The sequence below is a fragment of the Sorex fumeus genome, unplaced genomic scaffold (assembly GCF_029834395.1).
Source record: "Sorex fumeus unplaced genomic scaffold, SorFum_2.1 ptg000013l, whole genome shotgun sequence".
Lineage (NCBI taxonomy): Eukaryota > Metazoa > Chordata > Mammalia > Eulipotyphla > Soricidae > Sorex > Sorex fumeus.
Genome location: NW_026606070.1, coordinates 11,484,681 through 11,499,004, shown reverse-complemented (window position 1 = coordinate 11,499,004; position 14,324 = coordinate 11,484,681). Strand labels below are relative to the sequence as shown.

General features: G+C 49.8%; 1 protein-coding gene across 7 annotated transcripts in view; it reads left to right on the top strand.

Moving 5' to 3' along the window:
• The window catches only part of SEPTIN11 (septin 11), a 101,269-nt gene that overhangs the window by 68,043 nt on the left and 18,902 nt on the right, over positions 1-14,324 (top strand). For all 7 annotated transcript variants that reach the window (XM_056111124.1, XM_056111122.1, XM_056111126.1 and 4 more), the window contains exons 4-6: positions 4,478-4,664; positions 8,544-8,705; positions 11,966-12,062. In XM_056111124.1, the coding sequence (XP_055967099.1) occupies positions 4,478-4,664; positions 8,544-8,705; positions 11,966-12,062 (446 nt within the window). The remainder of the gene's footprint in view (positions 1-4,477; positions 4,665-8,543; positions 8,706-11,965; positions 12,063-14,324) is intronic.

Here is a 14,324-nt window from a genome sequence, read left to right as displayed (position 1 = left end):
GGCAACTGCAGTCCCATGGGAGGGGGGGGGCGGTACCGGCTCGTCCTTTGTGCCCTACCGAGGTCACGAGTTGCCCCCCACAAGTGGCTCTCTGGCATGGCCATGGCTCCAGAGGCAAAAGGACTTAGTCCAGAGCCCAGCAGCTTATAGCAGAAAAGTGAATGGATCATGTGTTAAACTACGACACCATGCCTCCCCGGGAGGGAAAGGGTGTTGCTCCCTTCTGCCTTTTCCTGCCCCAGCAGCAAGGTGGCCGCCACCTCAGAGCTTTTTGGAAAGCCAGGTATGAGCCGGTCGTGGCAGGACAACTGCAGTCTCGTGGGAAGGGGGGCGGTACCGGCTCATCCTTCATGCCCTACCGAGGTCACTAATTGTCCCCCACGAGCGGCTCTCTGTCATGGCCATAACACCAGACGCACAGAAACCAATTTCGTAATTATCTGGCTCTTTGCAGAAATCCAAAATATTGCGGCCGTGTGATATTATATGATTCTCATAACCAGCTATAGAAAACAAAGTATTTCAAAATGCCTTTTCAGCAATTCTGATTGTTGGCTGGGGGGGGGGGGGATTCTAAACAATAACGGTGCATCTTTTGTCGAAAATAATAAATGTAATCAATGTAGAGAAGAGTTAAGTAGAAATCATCTGCCTCACAGGCATTGGGAGGGGTGTGAGGGGGGTATATTGGGGTTCTTGGTGGTGAAAAATGAGTACTGGTGCAGGGAAAGGTGTTTGATCATTGTATGACTGAGACTTAAACCTGAAAGCTTTGTAACTTCTCCCACAGTGATTCAATAAATAAATATAAGGAGAAAAAAATAAATAAAATTATGAGGGAAAAAAAAGTGGAAAGATGTAGGAGAAAGGTAGAGAATTTATTTAAAAAATAGTGAAGGATAGTGAATAAAAAACTCTTAACCAGCTTATTATATACCGAGCAGAAACTTTTACCAACATAAGTTAAAGATCAACAGAGGCAAGAGAGATTTTTGGGAAATCATACTCCTGAGTACATTTCTAATATTTGTTTACTGTGCTCTTTGAAGGCAAAACAGTGGACTTTTGTACTTGGCCATGTGAGGAGATAGAGTAGAGGGGTAGCAGCTGGAATCCCAGTGTTTGACTCCACCAGAATCTAGACGGAGGTACCGTCACTGTGCTAATGAAATGCAAAGGTATGGAGCTGAGTGCCAGAGGAACAGAGATTCTGGACACGGAAGAGGAGATGGCAACATCTGGTAAAAGTTGGTTGCATGGGTCTAAAGCGTAAGTGAAAGATGTGGGCTAGCTAGAAATAGAGGTTTTTGAATCATCGTCGGGAAGATGGCAAGGGAAACAAGACAGTAAAAATGAAAGAAGGAAATGGAAAGATTGACCAGGGCTTCCTGACAGAAAGACAGAAGGAGGCCTGAGGTTATGAAACCCAACCAAAGCTTTCCCTAGACACTGTGAATCCGGGTCTGAAAGCACCCTTTACGGGCGCACTCAGATCTTAAGTTGTCTGTATTCTCCTGAGGATCAGGATCAAAACCAGCAGTGAAAAGGGGGATTCGTTGAAACCAGAAGCATACCTGGAATTTTTTTTTTTGGGGGGGGGGCTGTTGATGCGCTAAAAAGCCTGGGACTTTGGGGCAGGAGCTGGGCACGCTCATTGGCCCAAGAAGGTGCTCTGGAGGATGTAAGAAGGTGCTCGCTCTGGAGGATGTATCCTGGTGCCTCAGGTCCAGGCCATCTCAGCTTCAGGACAGTTGCAACGGGTGCCCCTGAATCTAGGTACCTTTTCCTCTCTTTATTAAACTCAGCTTTTCTCTCATTTGTGCTTTTGGGGTCACACCCAGCGATGCACAGGGGTTCCTCCTGGCTCTGCACTCAGGAATCACCCCTGGCGGTGCTCAGGGGACCATATGGGATGCTGGGAATTGAACCCGGGTTGGCCACATGCAAGGCAAATGACCTACCTGCTGTGCTGTTGCTCCAGACCCTCATTTGTGCTTTCTTTTATTTCCTCTGGATTTTACGTGGCATCCCTTTACTTGTCACAGTAGTCCTCTGAGCTCCATAGCCGTTTCATTCTTGATTTTTAAGTGAAGAAATTAAGACACATTGAGTCAATTAAGCCAGAGTCGTACATCTAGCAAGTGCTGCAGCTAGATTGATTCTGTTGGTAGTTGTTTAGTTTGGGGGCCACACCCAACCATGCTCAGGGCTTACTCCTGGCTCTTTGCAAAGACATCTCCCTCCTGGTGGGCCTCAGGGGCCAGATGGGCCAAGGATCAAACCCAGGTTGACTGCACGCAAGGCAGACACTTTACATGTCTACTGTTTCTCCAACCTTGCAGCTAGGTTTTGCTCTTAGGTGATCTCTGTGGTTTAAATCTGTACAACTGTCCTAAAATAAAATAATAATGATTATTAATATTGTTATATAATCCCAGCTCTATTTTAAAACTGGAAAACAGAAGCGTCATACCACTTGCTCATTCTACTGAAATTTTGCTTGTTATGATTTAGAACATTATTATTGCTGGTACACCTGTAGAGATTTTGTCTGTTCAGATTGAACCAATGGATATGATAAATTACCAATGAGAAATGTCAGGGGTTTTTTTTTTTTCCTTTTTTATGATGGCTTTAGTTTTAGTCATTCTTTTATCCCCCTTGATTTTTCTCTTATGGTATCTTCTATCATTCTCCCTTGCGAAAGATTTATAGTTCTCGTTTAAGGACTTCAGCCCCATTTATGAGGTGGAATTTCAATGTTGAAAGGTTTTGTTTTTCTTAGAGATTAAGTTATAAATTTGGGGAAGAATTAGGGCACTTTAATCCTAATAGACCGGTCTCTTTGTGGCTGACCCTCACTTTGGAGCAAACCCCTTGGGGAACCTGCAAGAGTTCATGGCATTTCCGCAGCAACCTCCTTTGCCCCTGGGGAACATATAATTTATTGAGCCTCTATTCCCAATCTGCTGTTCATGGTCGTGCTTGTGGTCAGCTAATTGAATCATGCACAGTCGTCCAAAACCTATTTGAACTGTGGTTTGGTGAGAAGACGTTCCAAAACTTACTTTTAAATCTTCGTATCTTAGAGTTGGAAAGGAACTTGAGGAACGTTGGAGCCCAGGCGCTCGGTTTCTGGGTGGAGTGGTGGACCGTGCACAGGGCTGGGGTCCCCGGGACGCTCATCGCTAGAGGAATGGCCAGAGGACCAGGGAAGGACTGCCCAGGGCAGGGTGCTGGATGCGGGATGTGGGATGCTGGGTGAGACTCTCAGGGCGAGACTGTCGCATCACTTTATTTATTTATTTATTTATTTATTTATTTATTTATGGATTACACCCAGGGATGCTCAGAGGCTCGTCCTGGCCTTGCACTCAGGAATTACTCCTGGCGGTGCTCAGGGAACCATATGGGAGATGCCGGGTATCAAACCCGGGTCGGCCGCTTGCAAGGCAAATGTTCTACCTGCTGTACTGTCGCTCCGATCCCTGTCGCATCATTCTACTGGGACGGCTTTTGAGGCTCAGAGTTGGCCTGACCGGAAGGGTCGGCCTGGGTGTCATGCAGGCAGCGACAGCATGTCCCACATATTTAAAATCTCTGCTTTGAAGCCAAAATGACAAGAAGACTGAGAAGACTGTGTAGCCGAGAGGCGTCCAGAGATGGAAGCAGGGGAGAGCTTGGACGGTGGGGTCTGTTCCAGGGGGTGGCAGAAAGGATGGAGCGAGGGTGGGAAGGGGTGAGAGGAGTGGGCAGCACAGCTCGGGGACCAGGTGGTGAGGGCCTGCCGTGCCTCGGTGAGGACCAAGGGCTTCAGGGCGCAAGGACGAGGTCAGCCCGAGGGGTTCCGAAGGGAACTGAGGCTGGCGTGAGAGAGGTTTGAGGCTAGGATTGTGAAGCTCCCAAAATTGTTTTCTATTTGTATTTTGATTTATTTTCAGAATTTTATTCAAGACCCGCCCCTCTCGGAGAGCCCGGCAAGCTACCGAGAGTATCTCGCCCACACGGCAGAGCCTGGCAAGCTACCCGTGACGTATTCGATATGCCAGACGCAGTAACAACGAAGTCTCCAATGGAGACGTTACTGGGCCCGCTCGAGCAAATCGATGAACAACAGGAGGACAGTGTTTTTTATTCAAGACCCATAATTCACACATTCTGCATGGCTGAGGTTTAGGCATTGTACCAGCACCAATCCCACCCCCTGCGTTTTCAGCTTTCCAGCAGGTTCCCAGATTCCCCCCTCCCCCCAAGTTTGCACCTTGACAACCCATTTTTAAGTTGGTGGTTGAAGTTCGGGCCTCTTGTTTTCAGTGCTGAGGTCTGCGGTTTGGATATTCAGCCATATTACCGCTCTGCACCACACTGTACTCACATTCCCCTGACCTCTGCTCCCCACTGGTGGTCTCCGTCTTATTTCTTCTTCCCCTCCCCCCACACCAATGTGTTCTTCAGCAGCTGTTCTTTTGCATTCCAGCTATAAGCCAATAGTGGAATATATCGATGCCCAGTTTGAGGCCTACTTGCAGGAGGAACTGAAGATCAAACGTTCCCTCTTCAACTACCACGACACGAGGATCCACGCGTGCCTGTACTTCATCGCCCCCACGGGGCATTCCCTGAAGTCCCTGGATCTGGTCACCATGAAGAAGCTGGATAGTAAGGTACAACCTCTCCCCCCAACTTGTTTTAGATTATCTGTACCCGAAGGCCCTGACGGGTCCCTGCGTTCCATGTGAGCTGGGTTTTGCTTTATTTTGGATAGGAAGTCTACTCTCGAGTACAGTTTTCAGTTCATGACTGAAACAGTTGGAGGAAAGGACGGAGACGGCCCAAGCACACTCTGTCTCTTCACAGGCCAGGGGCTTCCCCGGGGGACATTTGCTACAGAGAACTCTTGCCATGGGGCGATGGGACGGCAGCAAATGGCAACCCCCACCACACCCTTCAGAGTCTGCCAGAAAGTCTCCCCGTGCTCCGAGGGCTTTTCTGGGTTCCACTCTTTGGACTCACAACACAGTGCTCACCGACACTTTGTTCAGAAGGACAGAGTAATGAGGGGAAAGTGCCGTGAGACCAGCCCATAGAGGCAGAGCCCGGTCCCAGGGCTTCCCACAACATTGCTGTAAAGAAACAGATTCTGACAGCCTCGACCATCCCACTCCCACGGCCGGGCACGTCAACAGAGCCACACATTGGGGTCAGCTGCAGTGTACCAGGATGCTCCACACCCTGGACAGAGCCTGGGGAGACAGAGCCCCGTGCTGGGGGCTTGGATGCAAGGCAGGGAAGGTGGCCAGGAAAGTGGTTCCCTACCAGAGGCGGAGACTGTACCCCTCCCCCAGCCAGTCTGAAGGCAGCATTGGATTTAGGAGAGTTGATTTTGGGGGGTCTGGAGCGGGCACGTACCCAAGCGATGCTCAGGGGTTAACTTCTGGCTCTGCGTGAGCTAGGGGGACTGTCACTCCTAGCAGACTCAGGGGTGCCAGGGATCAAACCTGGGCTGGCCACATGTCAGCCGAGCTCCCCTGGAGCCGAGAGATGACTTTTAAAAGGCTAAGAAAACAAAGCCCAACAAATACAGCCCATGAGAAAGCAACAAGCGCTACACAGCGGGTCAACTACACAGCAGGTGAAACGGCTTTCAGGGAACATATCCCGTTGGCGTGCCAGGGAGCATCTGAAAATCGTCCCGGCACAGGCTGTGCGAGCAGGTCCAGGCGCCAGGCGGCAAAGAGGGCACCATTTGGAAAATGATGCTGAAGCCTTTGCTGTGGAAGGAAAAAGGTTCCCCTTCCCCCCAAAAAAATTTAAATTGCATGGTTTGGCGGATCAGATTGGTGAGGAGACTTTGAACCGCTGCCATTTCATCTGCTTGAAGTCACGGTCTGCTGAACGTGCACAGAGAGTCAGTCAAAGCAACTGAGGAGTTTGGTCCCTCAGGGCCCTCGCCAGAATCCCCCTCCTTGGGGATGGCCCCGCAGCCTCTGGGACGAGACCCGGAGTGGGTCCGAGATGCTGGAGAATAGGTTTTCCTCCCAACTTGTTGACTCATTTGAGTTTGTCAGGGATAGCACAGCGGGTAGGGCGTTCGCCTTACAAGTGGCCAACATGGCCGACCCGAGTTCGATTCCTCCGCCCCTCTCGGAGAGCCCGGCAAGCTACCGAGAGTATTCGATATGCCAGACACAGTAACAACAAAGTCTCCAATGGAGACGTTACTGGGCCCGCTCGAGCAAATCGACGATCAACGGGAGGGCCTTTACCTTTACCCTTACCTTTTATATTTGTTAGGGCTGGAGCAATAGCACAGCACTGGGGTGTTTGCCTTGTGCGCAGCCAGCCCAGCAGAGCCGGGTTCGATTCCTCCACCCCTCTTGGAGAGCCCAGCAAGCTACCGAGAGTATCTTGCCCGCACGGCAAAGCCTGGCAAGCTCCCCGTGACGTATTCAATATGCCAAACACAGTAACAAAAAGCCTCAAAATGGAGATGTTACTGGGCCCACTCGAGCAAATCGATGAACAATGGGAGGACTATAATTGTTACTCTAAGTTTAGGTGATATTTACAATGGTATTTATGTTAATGGATTTTTTTTTTAATAAAACCAATTTGAAGGCCCTGTGATTTACAATACTTTTACCGATATTGTGCCAAGTTTCATGCCTGGCGCATTCCAGCTTGAAGCCCTTCAAAGAGGGACCACTTCCCTCGCTGTGTCTCAGTGTCCCACCCACCTACCCCACCCACCCCAGCTCAGCTTCCCCCCGCAGTTCTCCCCTCTGGTCAGCACCCTCCTGAAAACCAGTCCTTCGTTTCTGTTGATTGGGCACTGGTCATTCTTTGCTCTGTTTCTGTTACGTTTTGCAGTGAGAGACATCATTGTTCCCTCTACTTCTTGTCAGGGGATTATTTTGTGTGTTGGAGTAAAGGGAGATTAGAGGCATGGCGGGGTGACTGTGGCAAACGCTCCGAAGGGGGTCTCCTTGGGGCTGTATCCTCACCAGCTCTAGTCCCCTCTCCAGAGCCCCGGTGGAAGAGTGGGACCCTCAGTCTCACTGTTAGGAGCATTTCATCGAGACCTCGTTACCTGGCAGGATGGAAGGAAGTTCCTCTTAAAAACTGCTACGGGAGGAAGGCATTTGCCTTGCATGTTGATGACCCCTGTATAGTCCCAAGGGCGCAGCCTGGAGTGATCCCTGAACACTGCTGAGAGTGGCCCACTTGGTGTGGCTCAGGATAAGAGCACTTTGCAGCATGAGGCCTGACTTGGATGTCCAATACACCACCACCCCCAAAAGTCCTGTTCAGTGTTCAAGTCTAGCTCAGTTCCACTCTGGAGAAGTGTGTTTTCTCTCTCTCTCTCTCTCTCTCTCTCTCTCTCTCTCTCTCTCTCTCTCTTTCCCCGCCCTGTGTGTGTGAGAGAGAGAGAAAGAGAGAGAGAGATCTAAATTTCTTTCAACAAAAATTCACTGTAGCACTGTCACTGTTGCCCTGTTGTTCATCAATTTGCTTGAGCGGGCCCAGTAGCGTCTCCATTGTGAGAATTGTTGTTACTGTGTTTGACATATCGAAGATGTCACAGGGAGCTTGTCAGGCTCTGCCATGCGGGCGGGATACTACTTTTGGTAGCTTGCTGGGCTCTTTGAGCCCAGGAGGAATCGAACCCGGGTCTGCCCATGCAAGGCAAACACCCTACCCGCTGTGCTATTGCTCAGCCCTCCACAAAAATTATTTTGGAAAAACAAATTGTCAAGTTTGATTAAAAAAAAATGGGTACTGAGATTAGTCAGCTGTGGGAGGGTTGGAAGAAGAATGTTTCACCTTGGAATTGGGGGCTTCACTACAGGGTCCCGTCAGCTGTCGTTGTGGGTTTTCTGCCTTGTCAGATCCGCCTTGGTCTTTATAACCTTCTGAAAGCAAGCGCCGCCTTCGGCTCTGTCTCTCCTGGCACTCAGGAGAACTGTGCTAGAAACTGATTTTCAAAGGAATTCATTGGTGCGACTTTGAAACATTTCAAAGTAGGCGAAACCACCTTTGTTGTGGTTCTCTCCTAGCAGAGTTTAGATCATTAGCGCAAAGAAAGGCTCTGACACACCATTCACGGAGCTGAATGTTCTTCCTTCCTCAGGCGGACTTTGTCGTCCCACTGTTGGGAACAGGCAAGAATCAAACTCAGGGAGCAGGGAGGGTCTGAGGCTGAGGCGTGGCTGCTGCTTCAGAGAATGGGCTTCTTTGTTATCGCGCGCTTCCTTTTACTCTGTGGAGAAGAATGTGGTGGCACCGAGGAGGAAATGACAGGACTGCTTTCTATGCAGGGTGGGAGGAAGTAAAAGTGTTTGGCGATGAGACTAGAAGATTATCCCATATCTGCTGAATTGGGCACCAGGTGGGCGGTTCACGCTCAGTATCTACTTTTATCTCTCGCAGTGTCTCTATTTTCTTAAGTTGGGCTTCACAATTTGTAGGTTTGGTGTAGTTACTCATTTGTTGTCCTTCCCTCACGCGGCAGTGGTGTAAAATCGCATCTGTTTCCTTCCCAGGTGAACATCATCCCCATCATCGCAAAAGCCGACACGATTGCCAAGAACGAACTGCACAAATTCAAGAGTAAGATCATGAGTGAACTGGTCAGCAACGGCGTCCAGATCTATCAGTTCCCCACAGATGAAGAAACGGTGGCAGAGATCAATGCAACCATGAGCGTGAGTCTCCCTGGGGGAAGGGAGCGAGTGGCCGTAGCTCTCCTGGCCTTAGTCTCCCATTTGGTAGATGGAGAAACTGAGGCGGTGGGGGGCGGGGCAGGATCTCAGGACGTGCAGGGAGTTGGGGGAGCTGGATGTCACTGAAGATGGCAGTTTCAGGTCCGAGAGCTCCAGGTTCATAGTTGTAGGGTCGCTTCAGTGAAATGCAGTTGGAAGCTGGCTTGGCCATTTTTCCCTGAAAGCTGGGTTTAAAAATTGATTCACGGGGCTGGAGCAATAGCACAGTGGGTAGGGCATTTACCTTGCACCCGGGTTCGATTCCTAGCATCCCATGTGGTCCCCTGAGCACCACCAGGGGTAATTTCTGAGCGCAGAGCCAGGAGTAACCCCTGAGCCTCACCGGGTGTGACCCAAAAAGCAAAAAAAAAAAAAAAAAAAAATTGATTCACAACGATGTGCTCATGGCAGCGGAAGTCAGTCTAGATGTCATAATTTGTGGTAGGTTCAGATACGATCTGCTCCCTTAGACCTGATCATGAAAGGGGGGTAGTCCAGTCATTATTAAATGCATTTTTGAGGCTTTCTTTTTTTTTTAACGCTGGCAGTTTTATTGCAAGGAGGATGAATGTGCTGTGCAGCCCTCTCTTTGGAGGTACCCAGAGATGTTCAGTCTACTCACAAAGTTGTACTGCCTTTGCCAGAATCAATTGTAGACCGCTTTCATCACCTCTGAAGGAAACCGTGTCCTTTTGGAGCTGTAGGTTGAATTATTTCAGCCATGGGAAATCACTAATGGACTTTCTTGCCTACATAAATTTGCCTGTTCTGGACAGTGCATAGCAAGGGAGTCATTCCGAGGCTCCTGATAATTAAATGACCTGATCAAGGCTATCTAGTTAGCAGGAGCACTGAAGCCGCACCCCAGTTTCTCCGGATTGCCACTCTTGTGTAGCATGTCATCCTGAGATCCTAGGAGGGGATCAGAATCATTGCACAAAATGAATTCTTATTTCTTCAGGCCAGCCTATGGGCTTTTCTATAAATGGGTGGTTATCATTTTGGGGAGGAAATTCTTCCTGAGATCATGCCCAGTGTGATCAGGCGTATGGAAGCAAGTGTCACCTTCTACAACAGCTTTTCTATCGTCTTGTAAATAAAACAGGAAGCAATCTCACTCATGGAGAGAGAGTCCCTGTCCTGTTCAGCCCAGTCTGGTCACCCCCAGGTCACGTGACTCCCTGTGACAGATACTGTTTTGTGGCATGTTCCTTTCTTTCCCATGGGCAGCAGAGGTTCTAGGATCCCTGGAGGAAACCGAAGAACAGACTCTTCCTGGAAAGTAGTCAGGAGGGGCTGTGAAAATAAGGTTATCAGGGCTGGAGCGATAGCACAGTGGGTAGGGTGTTTGCCTTGCACACAGCCAACTGGGTTCGATTCCCAGCATCCTATATGGTCCTCCGAGCACCGCCAGGAGTAATTCCTGAGTGCATGAGCCAGGAATAACCCCCGTGCATCGCCGGGTGTGACCCAAGAAGCAAAAATAACAGTAATAATAATAATAAGGTTATCATTATGGAGAGGAAGGGTGCCGTGTTTGTTCATAAGACAGAACCCAGACTCAGGGGCAGAAGGAGCCGCGAGGTTTGGGCCCAGCTGGTCCCGAATGCTGAAGTTGGGGCCCTGGAACCACACGGACGGCAGCTGAGAGATGCTCTCCAGCAGTGAGTGCTCCACCAGCCATTACTGCAAGCAGATTCTGTTTCAGCTCACTTAGAGGAAGCTATGTCAAGGGCATTCGTGTGCAGTATCCAACCAGATAACGGGCAAGATCTCTTTCACCCTGAAAAGTCGTCTCTAGTTACAGGTATCAGTGAGTGAGTCGTTGTGGCAGCAAAGGTTGACAGAAATTGTTTCACACAAAGGAATTCTAAAACAGTGAGGTGAAGAGCCAGAGAGATGGTCCAGGCCCAGACTCTTGCCTTGCATCTACTCAGTCCAGGTTCCCTGGCATTGTATAGGGACCCCGGCCCTGTCGGAATGACCTCCTGAGCCACATGTGGCCCCCAAGGCAAAACAAACCAAAAAATGCCAGACAAGTTATACAAAAAATTTTACAGTTGAATATATGTAAGTCATATATACTTACTTTGACGCTGCTTTCAGTTTCTTTTTTTTTTTTTTTAATAATTTATTTCTTTATTGAATCACTGTGGGAAAAGTTACAGAGCTTTCGGGTTTAGGTCTCAGTCATGTAAATATCAAACACATTTCCCTTTACCAATACTTATTTTTAACCGCGAACCCCAATAGAATTCCACCTCCCACCCCTCCCAATTCCTGTGAGGCAGTTGAGTTCTAGTTAATACTCTATCTACTTTGACTAGATACCTTGTTTCGATAGAAGATGCACAATTATTGTTTAGGGTTTACAACCCCCCCCCCCCCCAATCAGACATGCTGAAACAGCGTTGTGAAATGATTTGCTTCCTACAACTTGGTTTAAGAATAAAATTTTGGATTTCTGCTATTTTACTTATTAACCCTGGAAGAATTTCTATTAAAAGTTAGATAGTTAAGAGATTGGCTTCTGTGCTCTGGAGTTGTGGCCGTGCGGGAGAGCCGCTCGTGGGGGGCAGCTGGCGACCTTGGTCGGGCGTGAAGGACGGCCCAGAACGCCCCCCCCCTTCCCATGAGGCCCCTACCGCCCCCCGCCCCCGGCTCAAACCTGCTGTCCACAAGGCTCCCGTGCGGCCGCCATGTTCTTTCCAGAGAGGAGCAGGCGAGCGGGACAACACCCTTTCCCCTCCGGGCAGGCATGCTGGCGTGGTTTAACACATAGTCCATTTGCTTTTCTGCTCCAAGTGGCTGGTTCTCTGTGCTAAGTCCTTGTGCCTCCGGGGCCGTGGCCGTGCCGGAGAGCCGCTCGTGGGGGGCAGCTGGCGACCTCGGTCGGGCGTGAAGGACAGCCCATTACGCCCCCCTTCCCATGAGGTCCCTGACGCACCCCCCCCCCCCCCCGTGCTTTCATTTTCTTAAGTGAAAATGAGAGTCAGTGGGGCTGGAGTGATAGCACAGCAGGTAGGGCATTTGCCTTGCACACGGCCAACCCAGGTTCGATTCCCAGCATCCCATATGGAGAGCAGAGCCAGGAGCAACCCCTGTGTATTGCCGGGTGTGACCCAAAAAGGAAAAAAAATAAATGAGAGTCAGTGCACGTGTGTCTGGACGCTAGAGCCCTGCTAATCCCCGTTCCCTTGCAGGTCCACCTCCCGTTTGCAGTGGTCGGCAGCACCGAGGAAGTGAAGATTGGCAACAAGATGGCGAAGGCCAGGCAGTACCCCTGGGGTGTGGTTCAGGGTAAGCTCGTGCTGCGGGAAGGGCCTCTGCACTCTGCACTGTGGGCGGTGAGAGACACAGGGAACGGCTGGGTGGACCCTGGAGAGGGGGGAACGGGTGGGTCCCTGAGCCTTGTGTGGGAAATGTCCTCTAGACCTCTGGGCCCTCAGAGTTCCGGCAGCCACATCTGAGAAAGTCGTGCAGAGTGCGTCGGGCATGAGAACACTTGTTTCTCCTTTTTCTCTGAGAGAATTGTCTTCCTGTGTGCTTACCTCAGCTAGCTAACTCTCCCACCTAAACATGACACCGTGGCTGTGAGTAGCTTCTCGTGAGAAGATCCTTCCTCCTGCGTCACTCTGCATGTCCAGACCACAGTTCCCACACAACCCCCCCCCTTTTTTTCTTTTTGGGTCACACCCGGAGATGCACAGGGGTTACTCCTGGTTCTGCACTCAGAACTTACTCCTGGTGGTGCTCAGGGAAACATATGGGATGCTGGGAATCGAACCTGGGTCGGCCGCATGAAAGGCAAATGCCCTACCTGCTGTGCTATCACTCCAGCTCCCATAGTTCACTTTTTTAAAAAAAAATTTTTTTAATTTGTTAGCTACCGAGAGTATTCGATATGCCAGACACAGTAACAACGAAGTCTCCAATGGAGACGTTACTGGGCCCGCTCAAGCAAATCGACGATCAACGGGAGGGCCTTTACCTTTACCTATTAAATCACCATGAGTCCCTGTTACAAAGCTTTCATATTTGAGTTTGTCATACAATGATCGAACACCCATCCCATCACCAGTGCACATTTTCCACCGCCAGTGTCCCCAGTATCCCTCCCCACCCCACCCACTCTCCCACCCCACCCTCTGCCTCTATGGCAGACAATTTCCTTCTTTCTCTCTCTACTTTTGGGCATTGTGACTTGCAATACAGAGAGGTCATCGTGTTTGTTCCTTTATCTACTTTCAGCACACATCTCCCATCCTGAGCGATTCCTCCACCCATCATTGACTTAGTGATCCCTACTCTATTCCAGCTGCCTTCTCCCCCTGCTCATAAGGCAGGCTTCCAGCCGTGCAGCAATCTTCCTGGCCCTTGTGTCTACTGTCCTTGGGTATTAGTCTCATTATGATAATTTTATATTCCACAAGGGCTGGAGTGATAGCACAGTGGGTAGGGCGTTTGCCTGGCACGTGGCTGACATGGCCAACCCGAGTTTGATTCCTCCGCCCCTCTCGGAGAGCCCGGCAAGCTACCAAGAGTATCTCGCCTGCACGGCAAAGCCTGGCAAGCTACTTGTGACGTATTCAATATGCCAAACACAGTAACAATGAAGTCTCACAATGGAGACGTTACTGGGTCTGCTCAAGCAAATTGATGAACAACGGGAGGACAGTGATATTCCACAAATGAATGCAGTCATTCTATGTCTGTCCCTCTCTTTCTGACTCATTTCACTTAGCATGATACTCTCCAAGACCATTCACTTACAAGCAGATTTCATGACTTCATCTTTCGTAACAGCTGCATAGTCTTCCATTGTGTAGTTGTACCAAAGTTTCTTTCAGCAGTTGTTCTTGGGCACACTGTTTGTTTCCAGATTCTGGCTATTGTGAACAGTGCTGCAGTGAACATACTGGTGCAGATGTCATTTTTGCTGTGCTCTTTTGCACCCTCGGAATATATTCCCAGAAGTGGTATTGCTGGGTCATAAGAAGCTCAATTTCTAGGACTTGAGCTTAAGGAATGCTCATATTATTTTCCAAAAAACCTGGTGTGTTTTGAAGGAAGATGGCTTTAGAATGTGCTTCCCTCCCTTAAAGTCTTTTCCTTTGTTTTGTTCCAAATGGAGACAGTGCATCCGAGAGAAGCCGAAAGAACTAGACCCTTTAAGATGCTGGGAGGTGTTTGATTTTCCATGAGTCTTGCCAGTGACTGCCAAAGGAGCCCTTTCTCCCTGCAGTGTTGGTGCCAGTTCGGGAGGTGGTACTGTAAGGTCGCCTGCCCAGTGTCCAGAGCACACGGAGCAGGGAAGTTGGCTGCGCTCTGGGGTTGAGTATAGCTGCTGCTCTATCCCGGGGTCCGCTTGGCTTCTCCCAGCTGTATTTCTGCATCCATCAAGCAGCATTGCTGTGGCCACAGCATCCCCACTGAGCCCCGAGCTCTCCCCTCAGCTGGATCAGAAGTCGCCTCTTCATGAGGAACGTTCGGCAGATCCCGTAGAGGATCTCCGCGGACTTGGGGGGCAACGACAGAAACGTTGGCAGCCATTCCTGGAAG